The 23,948-nt window shown below is 37.7% G+C and overlaps 2 protein-coding genes across 3 annotated transcripts; one reads left to right on the plus strand and one right to left on the minus strand.

The window, feature by feature from the left end:
- Positions 1 to 773: 773 nt before the first annotated feature.
- On the minus strand, positions 774 to 5,600 carry LOC136260443 (uncharacterized). Of its 2 annotated transcripts, XM_066054167.1 has the most exons (4): positions 5,087 to 5,600; positions 4,907 to 5,033; positions 4,510 to 4,839; positions 774 to 4,461 (listed from the first exon to the last, which is right to left on the minus strand). In XM_066054167.1, exons 1-4 carry the CDS (start codon positions 5,596 to 5,598, stop codon positions 4,450 to 4,452), a joined length of 981 nt encoding a protein of 326 aa, XP_065910239.1. In that variant the 5' UTR covers positions 5,599 to 5,600; the 3' UTR covers positions 774 to 4,449. The 2 variants fall into 2 exon arrangements, with proteins under 2 accessions (XP_065910239.1, XP_065910238.1); XM_066054166.1 differs by having other exon boundaries at positions 774 to 4,839.
- Positions 2,823 to 4,905, plus strand: LOC136260444 (peroxynitrite isomerase THAP4-like). The gene is made up of 2 exons (XM_066054168.1): positions 2,823 to 3,041; positions 3,162 to 4,905. Exons 1-2 carry the CDS (start codon positions 2,867 to 2,869, stop codon positions 3,980 to 3,982), a joined length of 996 nt encoding a protein of 331 aa, XP_065910240.1. The 5' UTR covers positions 2,823 to 2,866; the 3' UTR covers positions 3,983 to 4,905.
- Positions 5,601 to 23,948: the final 18,348 nt, after the last annotated feature.

A 23,948-nucleotide genomic window follows, 5' to 3' on the forward strand; every position in this document is an offset into this window, starting at 1 on the left:
TAGTGACGTTCACTACAAAAAAGTAGTGAACGTCACTACACAAAAATAGTGAGTATTGTGGCAGAGGTTTCACTACTAATTAGTAGTGACGTTCACTACTTTGTTTTTACTGTGCAGTCACTACCTTTATTACTGTAACTTCTTACCTTTCACCACAGGTAATTACATCACAAAATAATCATATCACTAATTATGTAGAATGTAATCAATCTTTACCTCTAGTTAACACAATTGAAGGTGGATCACAACCCCTTTGCTAGAGGTTTCAAGAACAGACCAGATGAGCAGAATTTAATACCAACAATTGTATCCAGCCCATTACCCATTATCTTCCCTCCTCCAAACCCACATGGTTAGTACCATACAGTGTATGATATGTATACTATTGGTGGTATTCTAGGTCTGCCAATTACATCACTGCCATCTTTCACATCACTGCAATCTTTCCCGACAGCCATAAACCCAGCTCCAGTCAATTACTACCCTAGTCTTACCACTTACTACCCAGATCCTTATGACTATCCAGTCCATTATTCAGTCAGTAATAAAGAGCAGCAAAACTGAATACAAGTAGTTGACGTTTATGAATTTATAGTAAATGAATTTTGTGTGTTGTTTGATTATCAGGAATTGTTTGGCAAATTTTATTAATAAAGCTAGCACTTATTTGGGAAATGGGTTGCTCAATACTGACATTATTTATAGAAGAATGCAGTCATGATGATATTCAGTGGCAGGATTAATTTTAGGCCGATACAACAAGAGTCACCAAATCCTCATCAATCAAATCATACATTACTCCACAATATGTGAACAACTAACAGTAACATTAAATAACCACTGTACATTTCTTGTATTTGTAATGCATATAATTACAGCTGCAAAGAAAAAGTTATGTTAGATACACTAATTGAAGGAATGGAATGTGAGAGACAAAACATGTGTAATGTGATTTAATGCACTCTAATAGAACATACACTTGCTTGCATACAGTCATTAGTTGATGTGTATTAGTGACTACATTAACCACTGTACCTACATAGTGTAGGCTGCAATAACTGGGCTCCATGTAACCACAAGCTAGTTTTTAGAATGTGGATGGCCATTGCAGTTTCACGTTATGATAGTCAGACCAATCTCTCATATCTCGTGCCATGTATTGCCTTTTTCACTTCAGACATTGCCATCAATGGTACTTTACACATTGTACTATGCAAAGCATCAATTATTCTGACCATTGCAGTACCAATCTCTTTAAACAATGTGCACCCAATAAAATAGGAAAGTAATATTCATTGGCTGCATAGAGCATGTGAAAGTGTCCAGTTGCATGGAGCTCCAGGGGACTGGCATGGTCCATCAATATCATTTTCCTGTGGCATTGGTGAGTCGTAAAGCTAGGTGCTGCGGTCATGTCACCAAAGCAACACTCCACTAGTAACATCTGGTCTACACCCCAGAACAGATGATCTCTACTGATACCAAAAAATTTTACAAAGTAATTGTCATCCCTTACCCAGGCACACCAAATGCTCTGTGCTTCAGTGCACTATCTGTGTTACTTCTTAGAGGCCCCAGATGATTGTACAAAATTTGACACATTAACCTGAAGTACATAACACAAACTGATCAGCACACAGGTACATGCTCTGTTCACCTCCCACTTGTCTACTTCTGATGTGTATGTATAGTTTGTTGTGTTTTGTTTTTGTATCTTGTGTTTTTGTAGGTGATAGCTACTCCTACCTACATCCATGCAAAAAAGCCAAATTGTATAAAAAGGGTGCGGCTTGAAATCAAAGGTGGCGGTCATGAAATGGCTGCAATGATGTTGATGTTAAAATGCTGTTTTTGATTCAGTGGAATGGACTGGTACTTAAATAATTTCAATTGGTGGTCACCTCTTTATTAAGACCATCTTCTAACAAGACCACCTCTTTACAAAGACCATTTACTTTAATGTCTAAATTGTTGTTTTACATTGTATCCCCATAAGACAGTCTTATCAATGAATTTGTGCCACATGTTATGCCTAGAAAACTCAGAGTGATAACTGATTTATGATACAATACAGTAATAGCTATCCCATACAAATTAAAAACAGCTTGGCTATACAAAAAAGACGTGTCCATTAAGCTAAAAGTAAGAGTTCATGAATTCTTGCTAAAAGTGACTGGTATTTAAAGGAGCTAATTATTTGGTGAGGCCAAGAAATGAATGTTAATATACACTGGCAACTAAATACCGTAATTCCCTTTATTATATTATCGTGCAAAATTTTTCGTGATAAAAACTTTCTTGTAAAAATATTTTCGTATGATTTACGTGAATGACTGCTCTATTAGAGTAGTTCGATCTTGTATAAAAGTTTTCGTGCAAGAAATTTTCGTACAAATTTTGCCATATAGAGCTATACGAAAATTATTTTACAACGAAAAAAAAGCAAGTTACGGTATATTATTTTTTACAATAATCTTGGTCCTTTATCATTGACTTGGCTGTAATCCTAATTAATTCCCTGTCAGTCTAATTGGCTAGTAAATCGGTACCTTTCCAATAGTCATTGTAGACTAGAGGAGAAAAAAGGATTACTAGGTAATTACAGGGAACTAATAAGCAGCAAGACTGCAAGAGTTAATGATAAAGGACCAATTCTTATTTATTTTTTTATGAATTATAGCCAGTTAGTTGCTTGCAAATTGGTTGCTGGTATTAACATTCATTTCTTGGCCTCACCAGATTCTAGCTCCTTTAGTTGTCAGTTTGATATAGACTATGTGCGATCTAGGGCGTGGCACTTATTACATCATTAAAAAATCACGTGAAAAACGCATCCACCATTTTTTGAGGGCAAAAGTAACAAGTGATGCCGTCGAGTTGCTGTGCTGTTGAGTGCCGAAATCGTTGTAAAGCGGGAAAAGTTACATTGTACACCTTCCCTAAGAATCTGGTGCGAAGAAGACAGTGGATACAAGCTATTCACCGTGAAGCTTGGGAACCAACTCAGCATTCTCGGGTCTGTGGAAGGCATTTCATTTCAGGTAGACACGGGATGAAAGTGTGTAATAGTTATACTGTAAATAATCAGAATGCTGCTTGGTTAAGTGTAATATTTTGTGAATGCACTACAACCACTACTGAAGTTTTTCTGTATTTTACAGGAAGACCTTGCAGGTTGAAATGGGATCCTGACTATGTTCCATCAATATTCTCATTTAAAGAGAGAAATGAAGAAGCAGATAAAGATAAGTTGGCTAGAAGTCATAGATTGCAGAACAGGAGAAGGGGCTATGCATCAAGTACACGCTCGAGTACACGTAAGGCATCACGAAAGTGCAAATCAACTACTACTCGTGATCAGGTGCCACAAGTTGAAAATGCCGAGGAGTTGATGTCGACAGGAAATGATATAACTGATAGCACTGGAACAATGGATAATGAAATTTTAAGTAGTGCTGTTGAGACCATGGAGATTGACCATGAGCAGCATTGTGATGGTCCTGATGATTCTTCTGTGTTACATCAGCCCCGAACGCTTTCACATCTAGCAGAAGAATGTCTTAAGGGATACATACCTTCACTTGTAATGATCATTCATAAGCAGCAGCAGATTATTCAGCAACGACATCACGTTATTGATGCACTTAATGATAAAAAGGTGTCACTGGAAAAATGTCTAGATGAACAAAAAGAGTTAACTGAAATGGTGAAAGAAAAGCTGCAGACTGCATCTGTATTACTCAGCCCCTCTCTCCGAATGAACGATGATGATGAACAAACTTATTTTTATTCTGGTTTGCCATCATATTCTGCATTTACCACACTACTTGCTTTGCTTTCTACTGTTTTACCTCCTTACGAGCACAGAGGAATAAGTCATAGTGACCAGCTTCTGATGGTCTTGATGAAACTGAGACGGGCAACAACGAATCAGGATCTAGCTTATCGATTCAGAATTGATGTAACCAACCAGAGTGTCTAAAATTTTTCATCAGTGGATTGATACAATGGCTTTTCAGCTAAAGCCTCTAGTAAAATGGCCAGAAAGAGGAATGATCCGGACCACTATCCCTGACTGTTCTAAGCCAAAGTATGCCCGTACAACATGTATTATTGATTGTTCAGAAATCTTTATTCAACGCCCATCTTCATTAGCAGCAAGAGCCGAGACATATTCTAATTACAAAAGTCATAACACTGTGAAGTTTCTAATTGCTATTAGCCCCACGGGTGCAATTATCTTTGTTTCTAAGTGTTGGGGAGGACGTGCCAGTGACAAACACATTACTGCACACAGTGGGTTTTTGGACAAGCTGATGCACGGTGACTTGGTTTTAGCTGATAGAGGTTTTGATATAACCAAACCTTTAGCTCTTCGTGGTGCTTCACTAGCAATTCCTCCTTTCACAAAGGGAAAACCCCAACTCTCACAGAGGGAAGTGGAGACAGCTAGAGAATTGTCTAGGGTGAGGATCCATGTGGAACGGCCATTGATGTATCAGGACTCACTGATGATTCCATCACGGGTGTTGTGACAATTGATGAATCAACACTTGAGGATATCATTCCTGAGTCAGTTACAGAATCTACAATTGGTGTACCAACACTCGATGTCACTTTGGATAGCTGAGAATCGTCATCAGGTTTTGGAACAATAGTAAAGACAGAAGCATGGGGCAAACAATTATTGATTGCACTGTAGAGTGTTTCTGGTGGTATTTGTGACAAATTTCTTTGCTGCTTTTTAGCTGAAGAATTAAACTCACTGCAAGTCTGTTTTCTTTTAGAACTGTGTTTAGGCTTTACAAAATTAATATTTCTGACTTCAGCAGGATTTATCTGTAGAAAGATAAAAATTTATAAACACTATTACCTAATTCGTAAATACAGCAGTACGATAACTCACATTTTCTTTATACCAGTTGTTCCAATTACAGCTTGTGGAGGTGCACGATGGCTTAGTAAGACCCAATCGAACAGCAGTTTCAACCTTGAAAAGTATTGCCGCTATGTGACTGCACACTTCACCCAGGCTACATATTAAACCAAGAATGACAATATATCTGTACTACCATGTAGAACTTACCCGGCTTTGCAAGTACAATGTGCTGTTATAACTTCAGCATCAGCCTTCTGCAATATGACCCAGGCCTTATGGGCTTGATCTGGAGTCTTTTGACTGGGGTTCACCAAAGCTTTTAGGATGACATGATTCCCATGCCCATAGCAGTAGACAGTGCGGACATGACCGTTGCAAAAATAGTTGTACGCGTCCAGAGACTTGTGGGCTTTCAACTTTTCCTTGGTATAAGGCCCTTTGGTTTCGATTAAATATGAATATAAATCACCATACACCAGATCTGGCCACTGTGTCATATCATCCGTCCACGATTCCTCGCCAATAGAGTATGGATCAGGTAGTACTTCATCACGTATTGTGAGCTTTTCAACATAGCGTCTTTGTGCTAAATAATCTAACGATTTAAAATACTCAGAAGTCATAATTTCAACATTCGCTTTTGCCCTCAAAAAATGGCGGATGCGTTTTTCACGTGATTTTTTAATGATGTAATAAGTGCCACGCCCTAGATCGCACATAGTCTATATAGCTAGGCATGTTATTTTTGTAAAGTTAAACTGTTTTGCATTGGTATATTGCTGTATTACAAATCAGGTATCTTTTCTCAGTATGTGGTGCACAACTAATCAAAAAGACCATTCTATGGGGATACAGCATTAAAAATAGTCTTCATAAAGAGGTGAGCACTAATTCAAATTACCTAAGTAGCTACCGTTCCATTCCACTGAATCTGATTTGATTTACCTATTAAAATAATTATTGGGTCAGCTTGCAGCAAACTGCCATTATCAAAAGCCCCCAGGGGTGGGGCAAGATGTAGATGTCAAATCCCCAGTAGGTGTTTGGGGATCCCCAGGGTGGGGGTGAGGCTTCACATTTGATAGGTGCATTAGAAACCATACCTTGTAGAGTGTGTGTTAGTCTAGACCATATGTTTGGACAAAATGCTAGTAACCTGATGGTATACAGTTTTCTGATGATGAGATGATGGCAGGTGCACCGTTACGTCATGAGTTATAAGGCAGCCAGCTTTAAGGTGACCTTATTGCTGTATTAGGACTTTGTGGTCTTTCTAAGTCTTCCAGGCTGGCATACTGAAATTTGAGTTTCTGTGATTATAAAACCAAGCGCACACCCGGTTTACTTTCATAAAAATGTGTGTATCAACTTGTCTTACACAGGACACCCGGTAGATACCTGTAAATTCACAATAGATTCGAGACCAGGTGTAATATAGCAACACTTATTAAACAAATTGTGTAACAGCCACACCCACCCCAATGGCGGATCCAGGATGGGGAATTTGCCCCCCCCCCCCCCCTTCAAGAAATTGCATACAAGATCGAGATACTCTAATAGAGCAGTCAGTTACTCTAATAAAGCAGTCACAATGTTCATGAGGCAGTGTAGCTTACCTATGAAGCTATAAATAGGATTTTATTTTACATAACAGACGTGATATATTTGGTAAAGGATCACTAGCTATTATTGTTGTGACCTTTTTTTTTGTCTTCAACTGTTTTTCAGCAAGGTGCCCCCCCTCTTTCCAAACTCTGGATCCGCCCCTGCACCCACCGTTCATTACAATTGAATGTGTGGACTCATGACATCAGTATCTAAACAGCCCTTACCCTGAGGGACACTGTATAAACCAGCTAACGTATAAATTGTGAACATCTATATGTATAAATAAAGCTAAAAAGCCGTCTGTCCGTCTACATTCCGAAGGCGTCCAACGATTTTCTCGCCAGCTGATGCACGTATGGAAGCGTTTTTTGTGCCAAACTAAGCGCTCATCATCTAAGAATTACATCGCTTTTAAATGAAGCTTCTAACCGCCGTCGTTTGTCATTTACAGCGCGATTAGTGCAAGGGTGCAGACAAAAATTCGCTCGAATTCTTTCTGTAAACCACATGCAAACACCTATTCCATTCAACTTAAGCATGCCTTTATAACAACTTTTAAAGAGTCTGTAACCACAAGTGACATTTAGTCCAAGTGGTAGAGCGTTAGGCTGGAAACTGGTAGGATGAGAGTTCAAATGCCAGTTGTACCATTTTTTTTCTTTTTCAAACCTTTTGGTTACAAGTTTTCTTCAACAACCTTATTTGATACAACTTTTTTTTTTCATTTTGGCAGCCTTTTTGGTATATACCAAGTGGCCAGATTACATGTAGGTATCAAGTGTCCTGATTAACAGGTTCCACTGTATTGGTTGATGATAGTTTGTGGTAGCTAATTTTACTGCACAAAGGTGATGACAATAGGTGATAATAGTCAGTAGTAGCTTACTCATACAGTACTGTAAATGTAGGGATCATGGAGGTTAGAGGTGATGACAATAGGTTGTGGTGTAGTAAAGGGAACAGGAGGGAGTGTTGTAGTATTGTTAACATACAAAGCTCAGCCTGCACTGTAGGCATGTACTACACTCTACCATTATGTAGTTTCTTTTTGTTGTCAGTAAGTTAATTGTCATATGTATGGCCTGCATGACAGGTACTATACTAATATCACATAATATGTAGTTTACGCCTGTGTGGTAGACATAATGTTATAGGTATGGACAGGTAGTACAGTATTACAGTTGCATTTGCATATGTAGTTACACAGTTTTCCTGTTTAAAATTATCTGTATGCTCACATCGTTCCAGTGTACTTACAGGATGGCCTAATGGTATTTAATGGTCTTTAAGAGTTACATTCATTATACATGCAACATAGTTAAATGAATTTTAATGCATGGTTTCCATTACATGATGTGCATGCCCACAATATAATGCGCAATATGGCAACTTCTACATTGTAGGGCAGGTACCAATAATCTCTTTTGTGGTCAATATTTATCAAATGATGCTACATGTAACTATAGCCTGCATAATAGGACAGGTACTACAAACCATCCACATTGTTCACACTTATGTGTTATAAGCATACACATTACCACAGTAGTTTAGCTACTGCAATTCTGCAGGTTCAGGGGTACCTGCGTGCTTCCCATGATTTTGGCAAGATGTTGGTATTAAAAATGTTACCACCATGCATGCTGCAGGGCATGAGCACTGATGTTTAATTCTTGGTTGTTATTATAAAGTGATCCCTGCACGTAGGGCAGGTACCAATGCTAGTAAACAATATTTTCAGACCATTCAGATGCAACCACTGGGAGTATAAGACTAGCACTTTTCTTGGGATAGACTTTCAAAATACAAGTGCATGTGCTTCATGCTCAAGTTATAGCAACTACCAAATCATGTACACCACACATATAATACACTAGATGTAGGTCCCTTTAGTACATAAGGTTCTGTGTACTACACTCATATGGAACGATCATCACTGAACTGCTCCTGGATCAACACCCACTGCTGTACCAATTGGCAAAAGCTGGAAATGATTGTTGTTACTGCACTAGTTCACATACTTGTCAGAAACAGTACAATAAGTGACATGTAGAATGCTGATACTTGAAAGTTTAGATTTTAGACAATGATAACTATTTTGAAAATACCATTACCCTCCATTGCACGCATGAAGACAGCATGCTCCTTTGCATCCTTATGCACCATAGATCATACACTAGAACACAAGCACTTTCCTTTTGATCTAATAGAACACTGTTGATAAGGTCAAACATTTAATATGTTACACGTCTGCTGAATACTTTTCAGTTGCACTTCACCATACAGTGAACTCTTGGGCACATGTGTATGTCATTATGTAGATGTAAGATATGATTACTAAAAGTATAATTAAAGTATATTACTAAGTTTCCATATCCTAAATTGTATGGTATCCAATAGGTGGCTGGTTGTTATAGGTACCACCGTATTAAAAATGGCTGCCAGGAGATCATTGGCATTGCAGGTGAACCATTGTGATATGGTTCCTCCAGGAGCGAATAGAGGCTGTTATCCAAAGGCTGCAGCACCTGTTGCTGCCCGTTCCTCCTGTAAAATGACATGATAGTGACCACAAACATTCATTAGCAAATTACCTTCCACCCATGGTAACAATCATCTTGTTGCCCACAGCATGGAACTCTTCCCACAAGTAGACAAGAGGTCTAACCAACTTGCACTACACTTAGAAATGGGTTGACATTGCAACCTGTATATGTACAAAATAAGAGAATAAATTCAGACTATTCCCTCAACTATTTGTGCTTATAATGTATACCATATGCATAGTAAAAATGCTCTAGTATAAGTTTGTGATTTTGAACACATCACAATGGTGACCAAATGGATTGTGAACTATGAGAGTCACTTCATTATGTGCACACATACAAGCGGTGTAACAAATTCCTCTTATCTGGAAAGCAGTATTTGACAAAGACGGTTGGGAGCTCTGCCATTATTCATTTGAGCAAGCTTGTCTAGGGCATGCAAGACTAGATCAGCCACAAGAGCAGTTGTCACTTAACCAACTTCAAGACAATCACTATTGGGCTAAACTGCAGTTTCTGCTACTGAAGTGTCCACATGTGTTGAGATCATGTGACTGAAGTGTTTCAGTGGAGCAACAAATTAGAGCTGAGTGATTGTGTAATCACTACTGACTTTTGTATCATGATAACGGTAGTATCATGATATTACTAACAGTTATCAAAGATACTCAACCTCAACACATGAATAATCCATATACCACATATCAACTTTTATAACTCTCATTGGTAATTATACTTATTATCTTTGTTGTACATGCTCTACCAGTATTCACAATTCCCTCAACAATTGCAATACAAAACTGGCAAATGGTGGGGGTGATAGGGGGTTGTTTGATATATGTTATCATATGATAGTACTGTATAGTAGGGACCACAAAGGAGTAGGCGTGGCCCACAAAATAATATCAACCAAAAACCAACCTCAATTTTCCCAGACGACGATGACGCAGTATTGGTTAGGTAAAACTAAACCCAAACAAGCCATAAGATCAACCCGAAATGCTTTCAACAAGTTGCTACGGAATTTTAAATCAACAGAATTTTCTACTGACTGAGTAACTGACAGAGTAACTGACTGATTCCTTCAGACAAGCATAACTTGATAACAGATGAAGCTACGGGCTTGCTTTTTTCACTGTTCGACATCGCTTTGGCCCAACAGGTGCCTTTTGGCATACCACAGTATGTACAATGCATTCTTCATGGATTTACTAGTGTCCTTTTTTGTGTCCCATTCATCTTTGCTGACAGTGAAAAGTATCAATTTGGCGATAGCACGTGATGGCTTCCCTTCGTAAAAGAAATCGTCCGTATTTTTCGTAGTGGCTGTTTTGAAAGTAGAGATGCTTTTCAAACAGTTCTTGATTTGTACTGCTGTGTAATGAACGGGTTAAACATAGCCAACAGTGAAGCATAATGAATACTTCACTTTTCAAACGATAATTAATATAATTGGGGCGCGCGGCACAATTTCTTTCTATTGGTATGTGTGGATTGCAGAGGTGCTATACGAACAGTTCTTGATTCGAAATGCTGTGCAATGGGTCAGCCACGGTCCGGCCAATCACTTTTCAGCTAAGATCGAGATACTCTAATAGAGCAGTCATCAAAATATACTCTAATAGAACAATCATCATGATACTCTAATAAAGCATCCAGTACTTATAGTCTAAGCCATGACATCTGTGTTAACTGTTTTAAAATACCCAGTGAGTCATCTGCATGGCACACTGCATTGAGCTAATTGATCATGCATGTCATGCATTAGCATGCGGTTACAATCTAAAACTACAACTTTCACGACTAAACTTTCACGTTGAGAAATTTTGTATACATCATGAACACAAAATTAGCTATATACTAGCTATAATAGTCAGATATGAAACTCAATTAATTGGTAATGTAGCACAAATTACCATTGATGTTAACAAAAAGAAGACACTTTGCATAGCCTCCGGATGCCATTTCAGAGTATCTATTTTCAAAAGCTTCTCTGGGGGAGCATGCCCCATGACCCCTCTAGCTTAGCACGCTCTGTGTACTTATAGCACATGCAATTAAGTAGCACACCAAAGCAGATAATGTCTGATTTACAGATCATATTAGATCAGTAAAAACTGAGTAGTGTGCATGACTATGACCTTCATTGCAGTCCATGGATGACCGGACCACTCAAAATCTCTGGGCTCCAGCCCTGCAATGGGTTGAATATAGCTGGCAACGAAGCGTAATAGATAGTTCACTTTTCAGACAATAAGGGGCTGGGAATTTCAGTTGCGGTATGTGTGGGTTTACCAGTCATAATAAAATTATTTACAAAAAAAAGTTAACAAACAAGTACACGAAAAAATTTGAAATTTTCAACTAGAGTAGGGACCATAGCACATCGATAAAAAGTACTGAAACAAGTTGGAGTAGTCTATGATATTAAATCATAGTAAAACAATAAGAAGTTACTGTGCTCAAGATACCATAACAGAAATGCACAGTAGGGACATAACACTTCTTATTGTTTTACTGTGATTTAATATCATGGACTACTCCAACTTGTTTCAGTACTTTTTATCAATGTGCTATGGTCCCTACTCTAGTTGACAATTCCAAAGTTTTTCATGCACTTGTATGTATAAGCATTAAGTATCAACTTTTACGTAATTAATTTCTAAAGGTGTTTAATCTCTGCTGACCTCCTCTGGTTGGCTCCTGCTTTCATGTTTATTGAATTGAATATGTTATCATACAGTACTATAGTATCTGTATAGTAGGGACCACAAAGGAGTAGGCATGGCCCACGAAATAATATCACCCAAAAGCCAGCCTCAATTTTCCTTACCGAAAATGAGGCAGTATTGGTTAGGTAAAACTAAGCCCAAGCAAGTTTTCAGATTGACCCGAAACGCTTTCAAGAAGTTGCTACAGAATTTTAAAATTTTTTAATTCGACGGAATTTTCTACTGACTGACTGAGTAAATAACTGACTGACTGAGTAAATAACTGACTGAATGACTAATGCCTTCAGACAAGCGTAACTCGATAATGGCTAAGGCTACGGGCTTGATTTTTTCGCTGTTTGACGTCGCTTCGGCCCGAGAGGTACCTTTTGGCATACCGCAGTATGTACAATACATTCTTCATGGACTTACCAGTGTCCTCCTTTGTGTCCCATTCATCTTTGCTGACAGGGAAAGGTGTTGATTTGGCGCGAGCACATGATGGCTTCCCTTCGAAATGGAAATCGTCCGTATTTTTCATAGTGGCTATTTTGATTGCAGAGGTGCTTTTCAAACAGTTCTTGATTCGAAATGCTGTGTAACGGGTTGAACATAGCTGACAACAAAGCGTAATGGATACTTCACTTTTCATACGATAATTGATATAGCTGGGGCGCACGATGCCATTTCAGATGCAGTATGCGTGGGTTCACCAGTCATAGTAAAATTATTTACAAAAAAAGTTAACAAACAAGTACATGAAAAAATTTGGAATTTTCAACTAGAGTAGGGACCATAGCACATCGATAAAATGTACTGAAACAAGTTGGAATAGTCCATGACAGTAAAATGATAAGAAGTGTTATATCCCTACTGTGCTCTAGATACCATAACAGAAATGCACAGTAGGGATATGACACTTCTTATTGTTTTGCTGTCATGGACTACTCCAACTTGTTTCAGTACCTTTTATCGATGTGCTATGGCCCCTACTCTAGTTGAAAATTCCAAATTTTTTCATGTACTTGTAATTTATCATCACAATTGTTACTAACCATCATGACAATCAATTAATCACCACTATCGTTCAGCTCAAATAGTCTTGTCTGCACCAAGGATATTTCTGTAGTCATAGAATAAGACAAAATCCATGATGGCCATGTTAGCTGCTTTGCAACAATGTGCTGCCCTATAAAACATTATTAATGGATGTTTAATTTTATGGATGTGACATCTACCTTAAAATTAATTTTCATGCAATACAATATAAACTTTCAATACCACCCAGCCATAAAATAGAGTCTCTCCTTAAAATTGAAAGATTTAGCAAACATAAGATTTGTTATCCACACAACACATGAAGGAGTGACAGATGACTTCTTTCAAACAACTACTTGATTGAACCACACAAAGAAATAGTTTGAAGAATACATAAACACACATTATATACAACATCTTCCAGAACAGTTAACACTTCTGACTTAATTTGTAGGCAGTAGATGACTGGTACTCTAGTTTTACTGCTACAAAAGGAGGAGCTTGAGGCAAGCATAAGGAATTATGCACCTATTGTACAGTAAAATTTTGATCATATGAAATTTTTACAGCTGACACACTATTAAACAGGCTTTGTAATGACAGCCAAAGTTTGTGCTAACTTACTGTGACGTTAGAGCAAACTTTGAAATTTGGATTATGCTCACCCATATATTTTGTTAACAGTCATCCTTTTACTTGGTTTATATTTGGGTCATCACCAACACTCACACCAACATGTGGTTTCGAACCATGTCAAGCTGTGACAAACCTTCTGCTGGCAGATCAGCTCAATCACATGTAAACATTCTTCTGAGTGCAACTAGGCACCTACTGACTGAGCTTATTACAAAAAAACTGTCAATAGAGGTTATCCAGCATTCCTGAGTCACGTTTTCACATACAGATGCTTGGGTAAGAGTGGATCAACGAGTGAATTAAGTGTTCTACAGTGATTTTAAAACAACTAAGCAAGAAGTTTTGGCACAGAGAAACAGGTACAATATACCATTGCAAAAGAGGCCTTCAGTAGTAAAAACAATATTGCCCAAGAAAATCTTAGTTGTGAGTTTTGTAATGTATTGTGGGTATCACTATTTTCCCATATTCAATCCACTCACAATGTTTTCGCATGAGAATGTTTTCACACTCCCCCCAGTAAAGTTTTTAGAGGCATGCAATGGAGAATTTTTCGACTAAAGCATTTTGTCTTCTACATAGCTATCCCGATCTTTGAAAGAGTGCTATTGTTACCCTGATTCGGAAGTCTAAGGGTAACTTAACTCTGCCTAACTTACCTCTGCCTAACTTACTCAGTTCTCCCATTTTTTTTCCAAAGATTTTTGAGTATATAATTCGTGATCAACTAGTATCACATCTATTACAGTGGGATTTATTTTTGCTTTACCAATTCTGAAAAGCACCTCTTTTGAGCTGATGTAGCCCTTTAATCATAAATCACCTGTTGTTATATGGTCACAAATCTGGTGGTAGAACAAGCACTACTGTGTAGCTACACTGTTGTAATGGATGAAATTTCAAACCCATCTTAACTGCATGGTCCACAGTGAAATGTTATGAAGTGATATGATGTATGGATTAATGGACAGATCTGTGAACTATTACCATTGCATGTTAATCAGTATTTCAACCATTCATTATTGGTGGCTATGCACACATGCAGTTTTTATGCCAATTAATACCATGCACTAATCATGAACAGTCTGCTACTCCATAAAGGGTTACAATCTTATGACCATACAGTGTATTATGTGTGTGTTGTATTAGGGAAGTTACACACATGCACGCATGTGTTAGGAGGGGAAATCCCTAAGTATATAGTAGTAAAGAAGCACAGTTCAAGTGGCATTTCTAGCAAATGGTTTTTGAGTGGTCAAAGACAAGGGAGTATAACAATGTAGTATGGGGTACTGACCCAGGAGACTGTATAGTCTAGTTGCAGGTTGAAGTTAACATTGAAGAGGTTCCACATTGACATGATTGCTAACTAACAATGTAGTATGGGTACTGACCCAGGAGACTGTATAGTCTAGTTGCAGGTTGAAGTTAACATTGAAGAGGTTCCACATTGACATGATTGCTAACGCAGCTGCTTCAGTTATGGACGTATTATTCAAAAAAAAAATCTCATCACTTTTGACACCTCTATCAGTGGCTTCACCGACTTGCTTCAAGGATGAGAGAGTTTGCCAAACAGACAAAGGTGTCAACTGGCATGACAAATAAATATGGAGACTCAGGAGCAAACGTTCTCAGTTATTGAGTGTTAGATATCACTAGCATGGCAGCTGAAGATACCACTGGATCCTGGTCTCCTGAAGGTAGAAATTGTTCTGAAGTTATACCTGGGTTTGTGGCACGCAAGCGTGTTCAGCTACCACATTCTAGATATTTTCTTACAGGTGCGGTGTAAACTCAAAAGTGCAAGAACATCACAAGCTGCGGGTAGACCTGTCGTCCAGATTCATGAGTATAATTTAAGAAAATATTTTAAAGCAGTGGGCAATGAAATGATTGTCGCCAAACCTGGAAGGTAATTTATTGCATCTTGGTAGCTACTGTGATAATTCTTTTATCATTTTACAGAAGGATGTTCCCTTATGTGGTGATAACTCCAAAGGGATTATAAATCCAACAATGCTTTACACTGTTGAATTGCACATAGTTTGTGCTAATAACTTGAGATACAAGTATACAAACTCTAAGTGGCACAGCGCTGGCACATCAGATGTGACTCATGATGTAACTCTAATGAGGCATCAACATCCGTCCACCCCGGCACTAGGAGACCAGTTAAATGATCAACCAATAGATTTTAAAACAATGAAGTTAACTCATTATTCAAACAGCAAGAATGGACATGTAAGTAATCATTGTGTACCTAAATAGCTCTTTTACACTGACTCTTAATTCCCTATGTTGCAGATTTTGTTGCACACTTTGCACAAATATGTATCTGAAGTGCTTATTGAATCAGTGCCACAGCAGAATCATGGAGAGAAAGAACAGTTCCATTACCAATTCCTTGTCACAGCTTTTAATATGGTGTCTTCTTACCTGTCACCACAAGTAAGGTTGAATTTTACACAAACTGGAGATGTATGTATAATGTATCTGCATTGAAACTACAACATAATCAATTTGCTCAAGGGTTCAAAAACCCACCACAGTTGAATAATTCTCCCTTGGCATTGGCCAATCCAGGCCCAACAACCATACCACCACTACCATCTCCTCCACTGATTCCTCATTATAACAGTTAGTGTACACATAATCCAATACAAGTTAATTTTTAAATGTCTTCTGTCTCCAGATTTTCCTGTAATGCCAACTCTACCCTGGCAGCTGGGTGCTACCTATGATTAATGAGCCATAGTTTGTTCCATATGCAATACCATGCAGTGAAATTCTTTCTGTGATTGCATACGATCAGCCGGAGTATTTTAATTAAGAGTGTATTTGTAATTTATTGTACAGCTATTTATTCACCTATTCAAATTTGTAATTTTACAATTTTTAAAATTACCTAATCATATCTCTGAAGCTTGGTTATAGTTTATATTATCTGTACAGGAGAGTAACAAGCAGCAGACACAACAGTAACACCTCATTCTCTCAAAAAGTTCGACCTACCAATCATCAAAGGCCGCAAATATGATTACAAATCTCTAACTGTAGCTGTGCAGTACAGTTTATAATATAATATGACAATTGAGAACTGATGCAAAACTATTACTATATGTATGCCTTGCAGTTAAAGGAAGTTTTACTGTATTACTGATAGGCTACTGTATGTACAAACTAAAGATTCATGTATTATTAGCATTAAAAGGAAAACATAATTCTCTTGCTCTGGTACAGACCACAACAGTTATTCTTTCCTTGGTAGCCCGGCCTTTCCAGCCTTTCCAGTTTCTGTATAAAGTGGCCATATCTAAGAGGTGAGTGGGTGTGTAGTCTTCATAACACTAGAAATGCTTTATTAAAGGAGTGTGAATAAGAATGATAATCTATGTGGCATTATCAAGAACTTGAAAAGGCAGCTTTTGCTGCCAGCCTTTCCTTGGCAGCCTTTGTTGTTGCTACTAGTACCTTTAGCAAGTCATGTTCCATGATGAATACTTTAAGAGCTTGTGTATGTTACTAGTTACTTGTATATAGAAGTGAATCAATTGTAGTTCATATGACAACATCACTTGATTTTCAATGGATTGTAATTACCCTACCTAAACTTCTTATATTAGAGCATTTTTGCTATGCATATGGTATAAACACACTTGAATTTTTTCTCATCATTTTACAGGAAGATGTTCCATGATGACTTAAACAGGATTGGAGCCAACAGTTCTCTACACTACTACACATGCCAATACTGAGCTGGTTAAACACATCGGATGTTGCGCACAATGAAGTTAAAACAAAATACCAACATTCATCCATTCCTGGAGCAACCATATGACTTGGTCTGTACAAAACAATGAAACCAAGTCATTGTCGAGAATGCCCATGTGAGTATAATATTGTTTCCTTGGCGGCCTTTTCTCTGCTGCTACTAGTACCATTAGCAAGCCGTGTTCCATCACATGCTATGAAAAGCTTTACAGTTTTGGATACAACTCTTGCAATAAAGAATATTTTAGAAGCTTGTGTATACACCTGCAATCCTACCTACCACACCTCTACACTTCTATACTACATCATGTATGGACTTTCCATTTCCAGTTATGCTGTAAACTTGTATTTATGATTTAAGGTTCAACATCACATAACCATTAAAATTTTGCTCAAATGCTAAAATTATGCAATTCACTGAAGATGTCCAATATAATTTACATCCTGCAGCAGTAGACTTGGTGTAATTGTCCTATACATCAAACATTTTCTAACACACACTAAATAAGTACATTACAGAAGTAAATGTTGAACTAATGCAGAGTAACAAAGAAGACTATTGGAAAGGACAGCATTTACGTTAGTATTATTCCACAAGCCTCATCTACATCATAGATTTTGTCACACACACTGCACAAGTATGTGAATGAAGTTCACACTGAATTGAAGCCGAGTGATAGGGAACAAGAACGCTTTTCCTTATCCATTTCCTGTGACCACATTCTTCGTACTTGTCACCACAGGTTGAGTTTATACAGACTGAAGATGCATGTATCACTGAGAGTAAAACACAATCCGGTCAAGTATGGATCACAACACAGACCATCAAGAAACTTCTGATGATCCATACATGGCTTATTGTAGCACTCCCATTGTGTGGTATAATTTTTCTCCTGCTATGGGTAGACAATGACTATTGAGCAGCTTATACTGACTTGACCTTATTTAGACAAATTTTGTGCTTTAAGGGATAATTCATCTGGTTCCATACATTTATACAAAAAGGTTGGCAAAAATTTAGAAAACTCCCAAGGCTTGAATGTGGACCACCAGTGTGAAAGGCTAGCATGGCACCACCTGTGCTATAAGCCACCCAGCTCTCTTACTTTTCTATCTTACAAATGTGATTCAATAAGTAACCTGTATATAGTAAGAAGACTGGGTGAAGTTGAACCCGACCCCAGAACTTACGATAAGAATTCTCTGTTGCCCTGCCACAATGTCCTGACAAACCAAAATTGGCCAGACAATTGACTGGACATGTGGAAGATGAATGCCCAATGTGTCCACTGTAACATGGAAAATGAACATTATAGTTAGTGGTAAGATGTCACATGCCTTACTGTAGCTGTTATGTGGTTACAGTAGTACACCAGAGGGTTGGCAATGGTACATTTGTGGTCACTCCCTTGGGTTGTAAGTTATAGTTATATCCTGTTATGAGGGTGATATCATTGTTATTACACGAGTCCAATGCAGAGCTGAGGACGAGTGTTATCATCCAAGTATACGGGATATAACTATTTTATATCCCAGTACGCGGGAGTGCGCAGAAGTTTACAGATATTAAATTAAGTTCCAGCTTGAGTTCCTGTTACTGTGCTCAAGATTTCGTCCAAATTGTGTGGAGACTCTACTTTATAGCTATAAGAGAGACCTTGCATACTGCCTACAAACTGTAGTGAAGGGTGGTGTTATGAAGCAGCGGTTCCAGTTTCGATTTGCCTTCATCAGAAGTTGGTATGGTGGTGTTGCATGGTGTGCAAGAGAAAATTAAAGACCAACAACTGGCTACCGTAGTCCAAGATAGAATGATAAAGCTAGAGGAAGTTATTTCTTCACCATAGTGACCGTTGGGAGTGATTGCTGGAGTGAAAATCGTCACAGACTGCTCTTGACATTCAGTGTTAACTATCGTATTGGTCAGTGACGTTACTGTGTAAAGGATTAACAGTTTTCTTGTAAGATTTAGCTAGTTTAAGTGCTGTATTGGTGTGTTTTGTATCAATATTTCCTTATTTGGCTCTTTGTTCCATTGGTAAACAATACCATTCATGGTTATTATGATGTCACGAATGAGACTGAGTGGCTCCACAACAGGGTGATAAGTTAGTTATCACTGGGTGATAACTAATATATCGTACAGTAGCAGCGCCGCTCTGTCTAGCTATATGGTATTTATAACCCAGCGCGGCACTTCGATACTCCCACGCACTGGGATTTAAGAATGTATACTATCTCCTGGCAACCAAGTGACTGTTGTTGCTAATAGCATGGCAGCTCAGCCCTTAGGCTGCTCAGCCCTTAGGCTTCCTCCTTGTACTTTGATGGGACACTGTGTCTAGACAAATTGCATTATGGTCAGACATCTATGCAATTTGACCAGATTTTGTCTGATGTCTGGACGTTATCATAAGCTCTGTGACCCTAACTTTAAATCCGCCTGTTAAGCATAATGATGTCCTTCACTGGCTGTATGAAAGTAAGTTTTAGGGTTGGAAGACTAGTGTGCTGATACTTGAGTTATGATGGATGAGTGCCAGATGAATAGTCTGTATGAGTTAGCATCTAGAATTCTGGACAAATAGCTACTTCGTAAAAACTAATTTAAAAAAAAAAACGGCAGCAGCAAAAGACAGATTTTCACAGGTGACACCACTCTCACCCTTTACCACCCAACCCTAATGACACTGAATTATGGGCTACATCAGGTCCAACTCTGAACAAGTTACAACACCATCGAACTCTCTGTAAACTTATGTTGTAAACACTCCACACAGGGAAGTGAGAATTCATCTTAATGTTGCTCCTTACCAACAACAGCCAACCACATTGTCACACCAAAATGTTAGTCCACATCGTTGTATAACCAGATCTGTCACTGAAGCCACTATTTAACTAGGGCTGCACCAATTCCACTTTTTACCGATACTTCAAATACCAAGTACTCAGCTGGGAAGTATCCGCAAGTACAAGTACTGATACCAAGTACCTTAAAGTAGCTACTTCATAGTGCACACATTTTTTATATAGTGCATTTCATGATATTCTTGTACTCATTTTCATTATGGTTCATGTTTATAATGAAGTAGCCAATCAAGATTTACAAAGAAGGAAGTCACTGAAATGCAAACCAGTGGATATTCCAGTATTCTTCTGGAGAAGTGTAGATAATATCATAATGGTGCTTACAAAATCACAAAATATTTTAATCACTTCTAGCTACCTGATTGCTCTATTAGAGTTATTGACTGTTCTATTAGAGTATATCGATCTTTTTCTCAGTAAAAATTTTCACACGTAGTTGTCAGCATAGAACAGTAATGTTGCTGGTAGTACAAACAAACGTTATTTTATTCTCGCACGTGGTAAGAATCGGTATCTGAAACAATATAATGGCCGATTCCGATACTTCATGAAAACAGCAGTATCGGCCCGATACCGATACCAATACTAGAATCGGTGCAGCCCTATATTAAACCACAATTAGCCAAAGAAAGGGGATGTGTGATTTATACCACACACACACATACACACGCACGCACGCATGCACACACACATTTAGGTTCAGCACATGTGACTTTGTAATATTGGCGCACTTTCAAAGGTAAAGATTGACACAATGTACGTGTTGTTATATACAGTTAGTCAGTTTGAATGTTACACTGTGGTACAGATTTTTCCATTTCCTGAGAAACTTTGTTGCAACACATCATATTATGTACCAGTTCATGTAGTTATCCTGAATAACATGACCTTATGGTAACGTACTCATGTTAATCACAATATGGTAGTGTAAATCTTATGGACCATCAGATAGTATTGGACTTGATACCACACACTTCATTCTTAATATGGAATATACAAGGAAATGAATTAGGGTTTGGCTCCTCCATAGAAGACACACATGTACCAAGAGTTAATAATACAATAAATACTACGATCTATTAACTCTCTGTTATATTGAATGAACAAATTCTGTACTAATGTTGTCTAGTCTCCTGACCACTTCAAGCTCCTACAACTCTTTACACTTTACTACCCAAAACAGTGTACAATTACCTAGACAATACCTATTGGGATAAACTACAGCAAACAAAACTGAATGTTGAGAAACTAATGTACCTCAATGCACAATACTGACCTTACCACAATACTATTAATTAACCCTATAGCCACTTTCCTTGCACTAGAAAAAGCAAAGATCAAGATACTCTAATAGAGCAGTCAAGCACTCTAATATAACAGCCAGTTATTCTAATAAAACATTTGATTATTTTGAAAATATTGTGACATTTAGCAACATCACAATATTGTCAAGATACCACATAACATGAAAATGTGACAAGAAAAAAAGTTAACAGACATACCATATAATCCTACTAAATTAAGTCAACAGATTTTTAATTTGTGAACGCTTTTAATTTATGGAAGCTTGGCTTTTATAAACACCTAATACTTATCGAAACCCGGTTTGAGATCATCTATGGAGTGTAGTAGTTGTGTTCACATGTGTTGAGATCATGTGACTGAAGTGTTTCAGTGGAGCAGAGCTGAGTGATAGTGTAACTATAATAATCATGACTGACTTTTATATCATGATAACGGTAGTATCATGATATTACTAACAGTTATCAAAGATACTCAACCTCAACACATGAATAATCCATACACCACATATCAACTTTTATAACTCTCATTGGTAAAAATTGTTATATTATCACTGTATTATACTTACGTATTATCTTTGTTGTCCACGCTCTTTCGGTCGTTCAACTTCAACACTATCATGTTTGCTCCTGCTTTCATGTTTATATTATTTATCATGTCAGCATTATTGTATACTAGCATTAACACAATTGTTACTCACCATCATGACAATCATTACTATCGCTAGTCTTGTATGCAGCAAGGATATTTCTGTAGTCATAGAATAAGACAAAATCCATGCTGGACACATATCTGCTTTGCAACAATACTGTTCTAAAAAAACATTATTAATGAATGTTTAATTTTATGGATGTGACATCAACCGCAAAATTAAATTCTGTGTAAAAATTTCATGCAATACAATATAAACTTTCAATATTACCCAGCCATAAAATAGAGTCTCTCCTTTAAAGTTATAGCAAACATAAGATTTGTTGTCCACACAACACATGAAGGAGTGACAGATGACTTTTTCAAACAACTACTTGATTGAACCACACAAAGAAATAGTTTGAAGAATACATAAACACATATTATATACAACATCTTCCAGAACAGTTTACACTCCTGACTTAATTTGTAGGCAGTAGATGACTGGTACTCTAGTTTATTTACTGCTACAAAAGGAGTAACTCGAGGCAAGCATAAGGAATTATGCACTTATTGCACAGCCAAATTTTTACCATAACTAATCATGAAATTTGTACTGCATAAAACAGGCTTTGTATTGACAGCCAAAGTTTGTACTAACTTACTGTGACTGTAGTGTTAGAGCAAATTTCGAAATTTGGATTATGAGCACGCATATATTTTTTCCACATAGTTTTGTTAACAGTCATCCTTTCCACTAGCAATCATCTGGTTTGCATGTGGGTCATCACCAGCACTCACACCAACATGTGGTTTTTAAAAATGCCAAGCTATGACAAACCTTCTGCTGCCCCACAAACTGAGCTCAGCTCAATCACTTGTAACATTCTTCTGAGTACAACTAAGCACCTACTGACTGAGCTTATTACCACCAAACTGTCAATAGAGGTTATCCAGCATTCCAGAGTCACGTTTTCACATACAAATGCTTGGTGTAATCAGTATGAATGGATAAAGAGTGAAGCGTTCTACAGTGATTATAAAACCACTAAGCAAGAAGTTTTGGTTCAGAGATATGTTCAACAGGTACAATATACCATTGCAAAAAGAGGCCTTCAGTAGTAAAACAATATTGCTTGAGAAAAATCTTAGTTGTGAGTTTTGTAATGTATTGTGGGTATTGGTATTTTCCCACATTCAATCCACTTACAATGTTTTCCTATGTGATTGGTCTATTGAGTTGGAAATGTCGAACCAAATTTCTGATTAATTTTCTGAATTTCTAAAAGAAATTCTACATTTCCAGCCATCGTTGATGATATTTTTACAAGCAAAGGAATTTTATAAAACATACTCCAAAATACACTCATTAGCATGTGAGCTGCAAACGATGGATGCCACCACTAGATGAGAGACACTACACCCTGACATGCCGGTTTGGGATGGGAGCAGCAGGTTTGATTTCTCTGAGAGCCTTCTGACAAAATACAGGTAAAGTTTTGCTATAATTGTACCTTTTTAACTACTCAGGTTTGTCGTACTGTTTGCTCAGGCCTCTTTACTCTAGACTACCACCACTTTATGACATTCATCCTCGCAGTCATCAGCCAGAACCAGAGCCTTGGTGCCAGAGCACAGAGTGCAGTTAACAATATTAAGCACTTATTTAATTAATAATTATCAAAGCACTGTGCATATTAATTTTGATGCCAGAGGTGATTGCATTTGTTGAATTTGTTCAGTTAGGATATATAGGCTGTGCCTTTATGATGTGCGTACAACAAGTTAATGTTAGTTGATATTCTCAGTGTATCACCACTAGTGTATCCATGGTGACAACATGTAGAGGTCTTTATGCAGGATGGAAGCCATTTCAAGCCTACACTGCCACACTGTACACAAGTTCATATCAAAGTTTTGACACAACAGATATCACCCACAGTACTAGTCACTCATGAT

Source organism: Dysidea avara, chromosome 7 (genome assembly GCF_963678975.1).
Source record: "Dysidea avara chromosome 7, odDysAvar1.4, whole genome shotgun sequence".
Taxonomy (NCBI): domain Eukaryota; kingdom Metazoa; phylum Porifera; class Demospongiae; order Dictyoceratida; family Dysideidae; genus Dysidea; species Dysidea avara.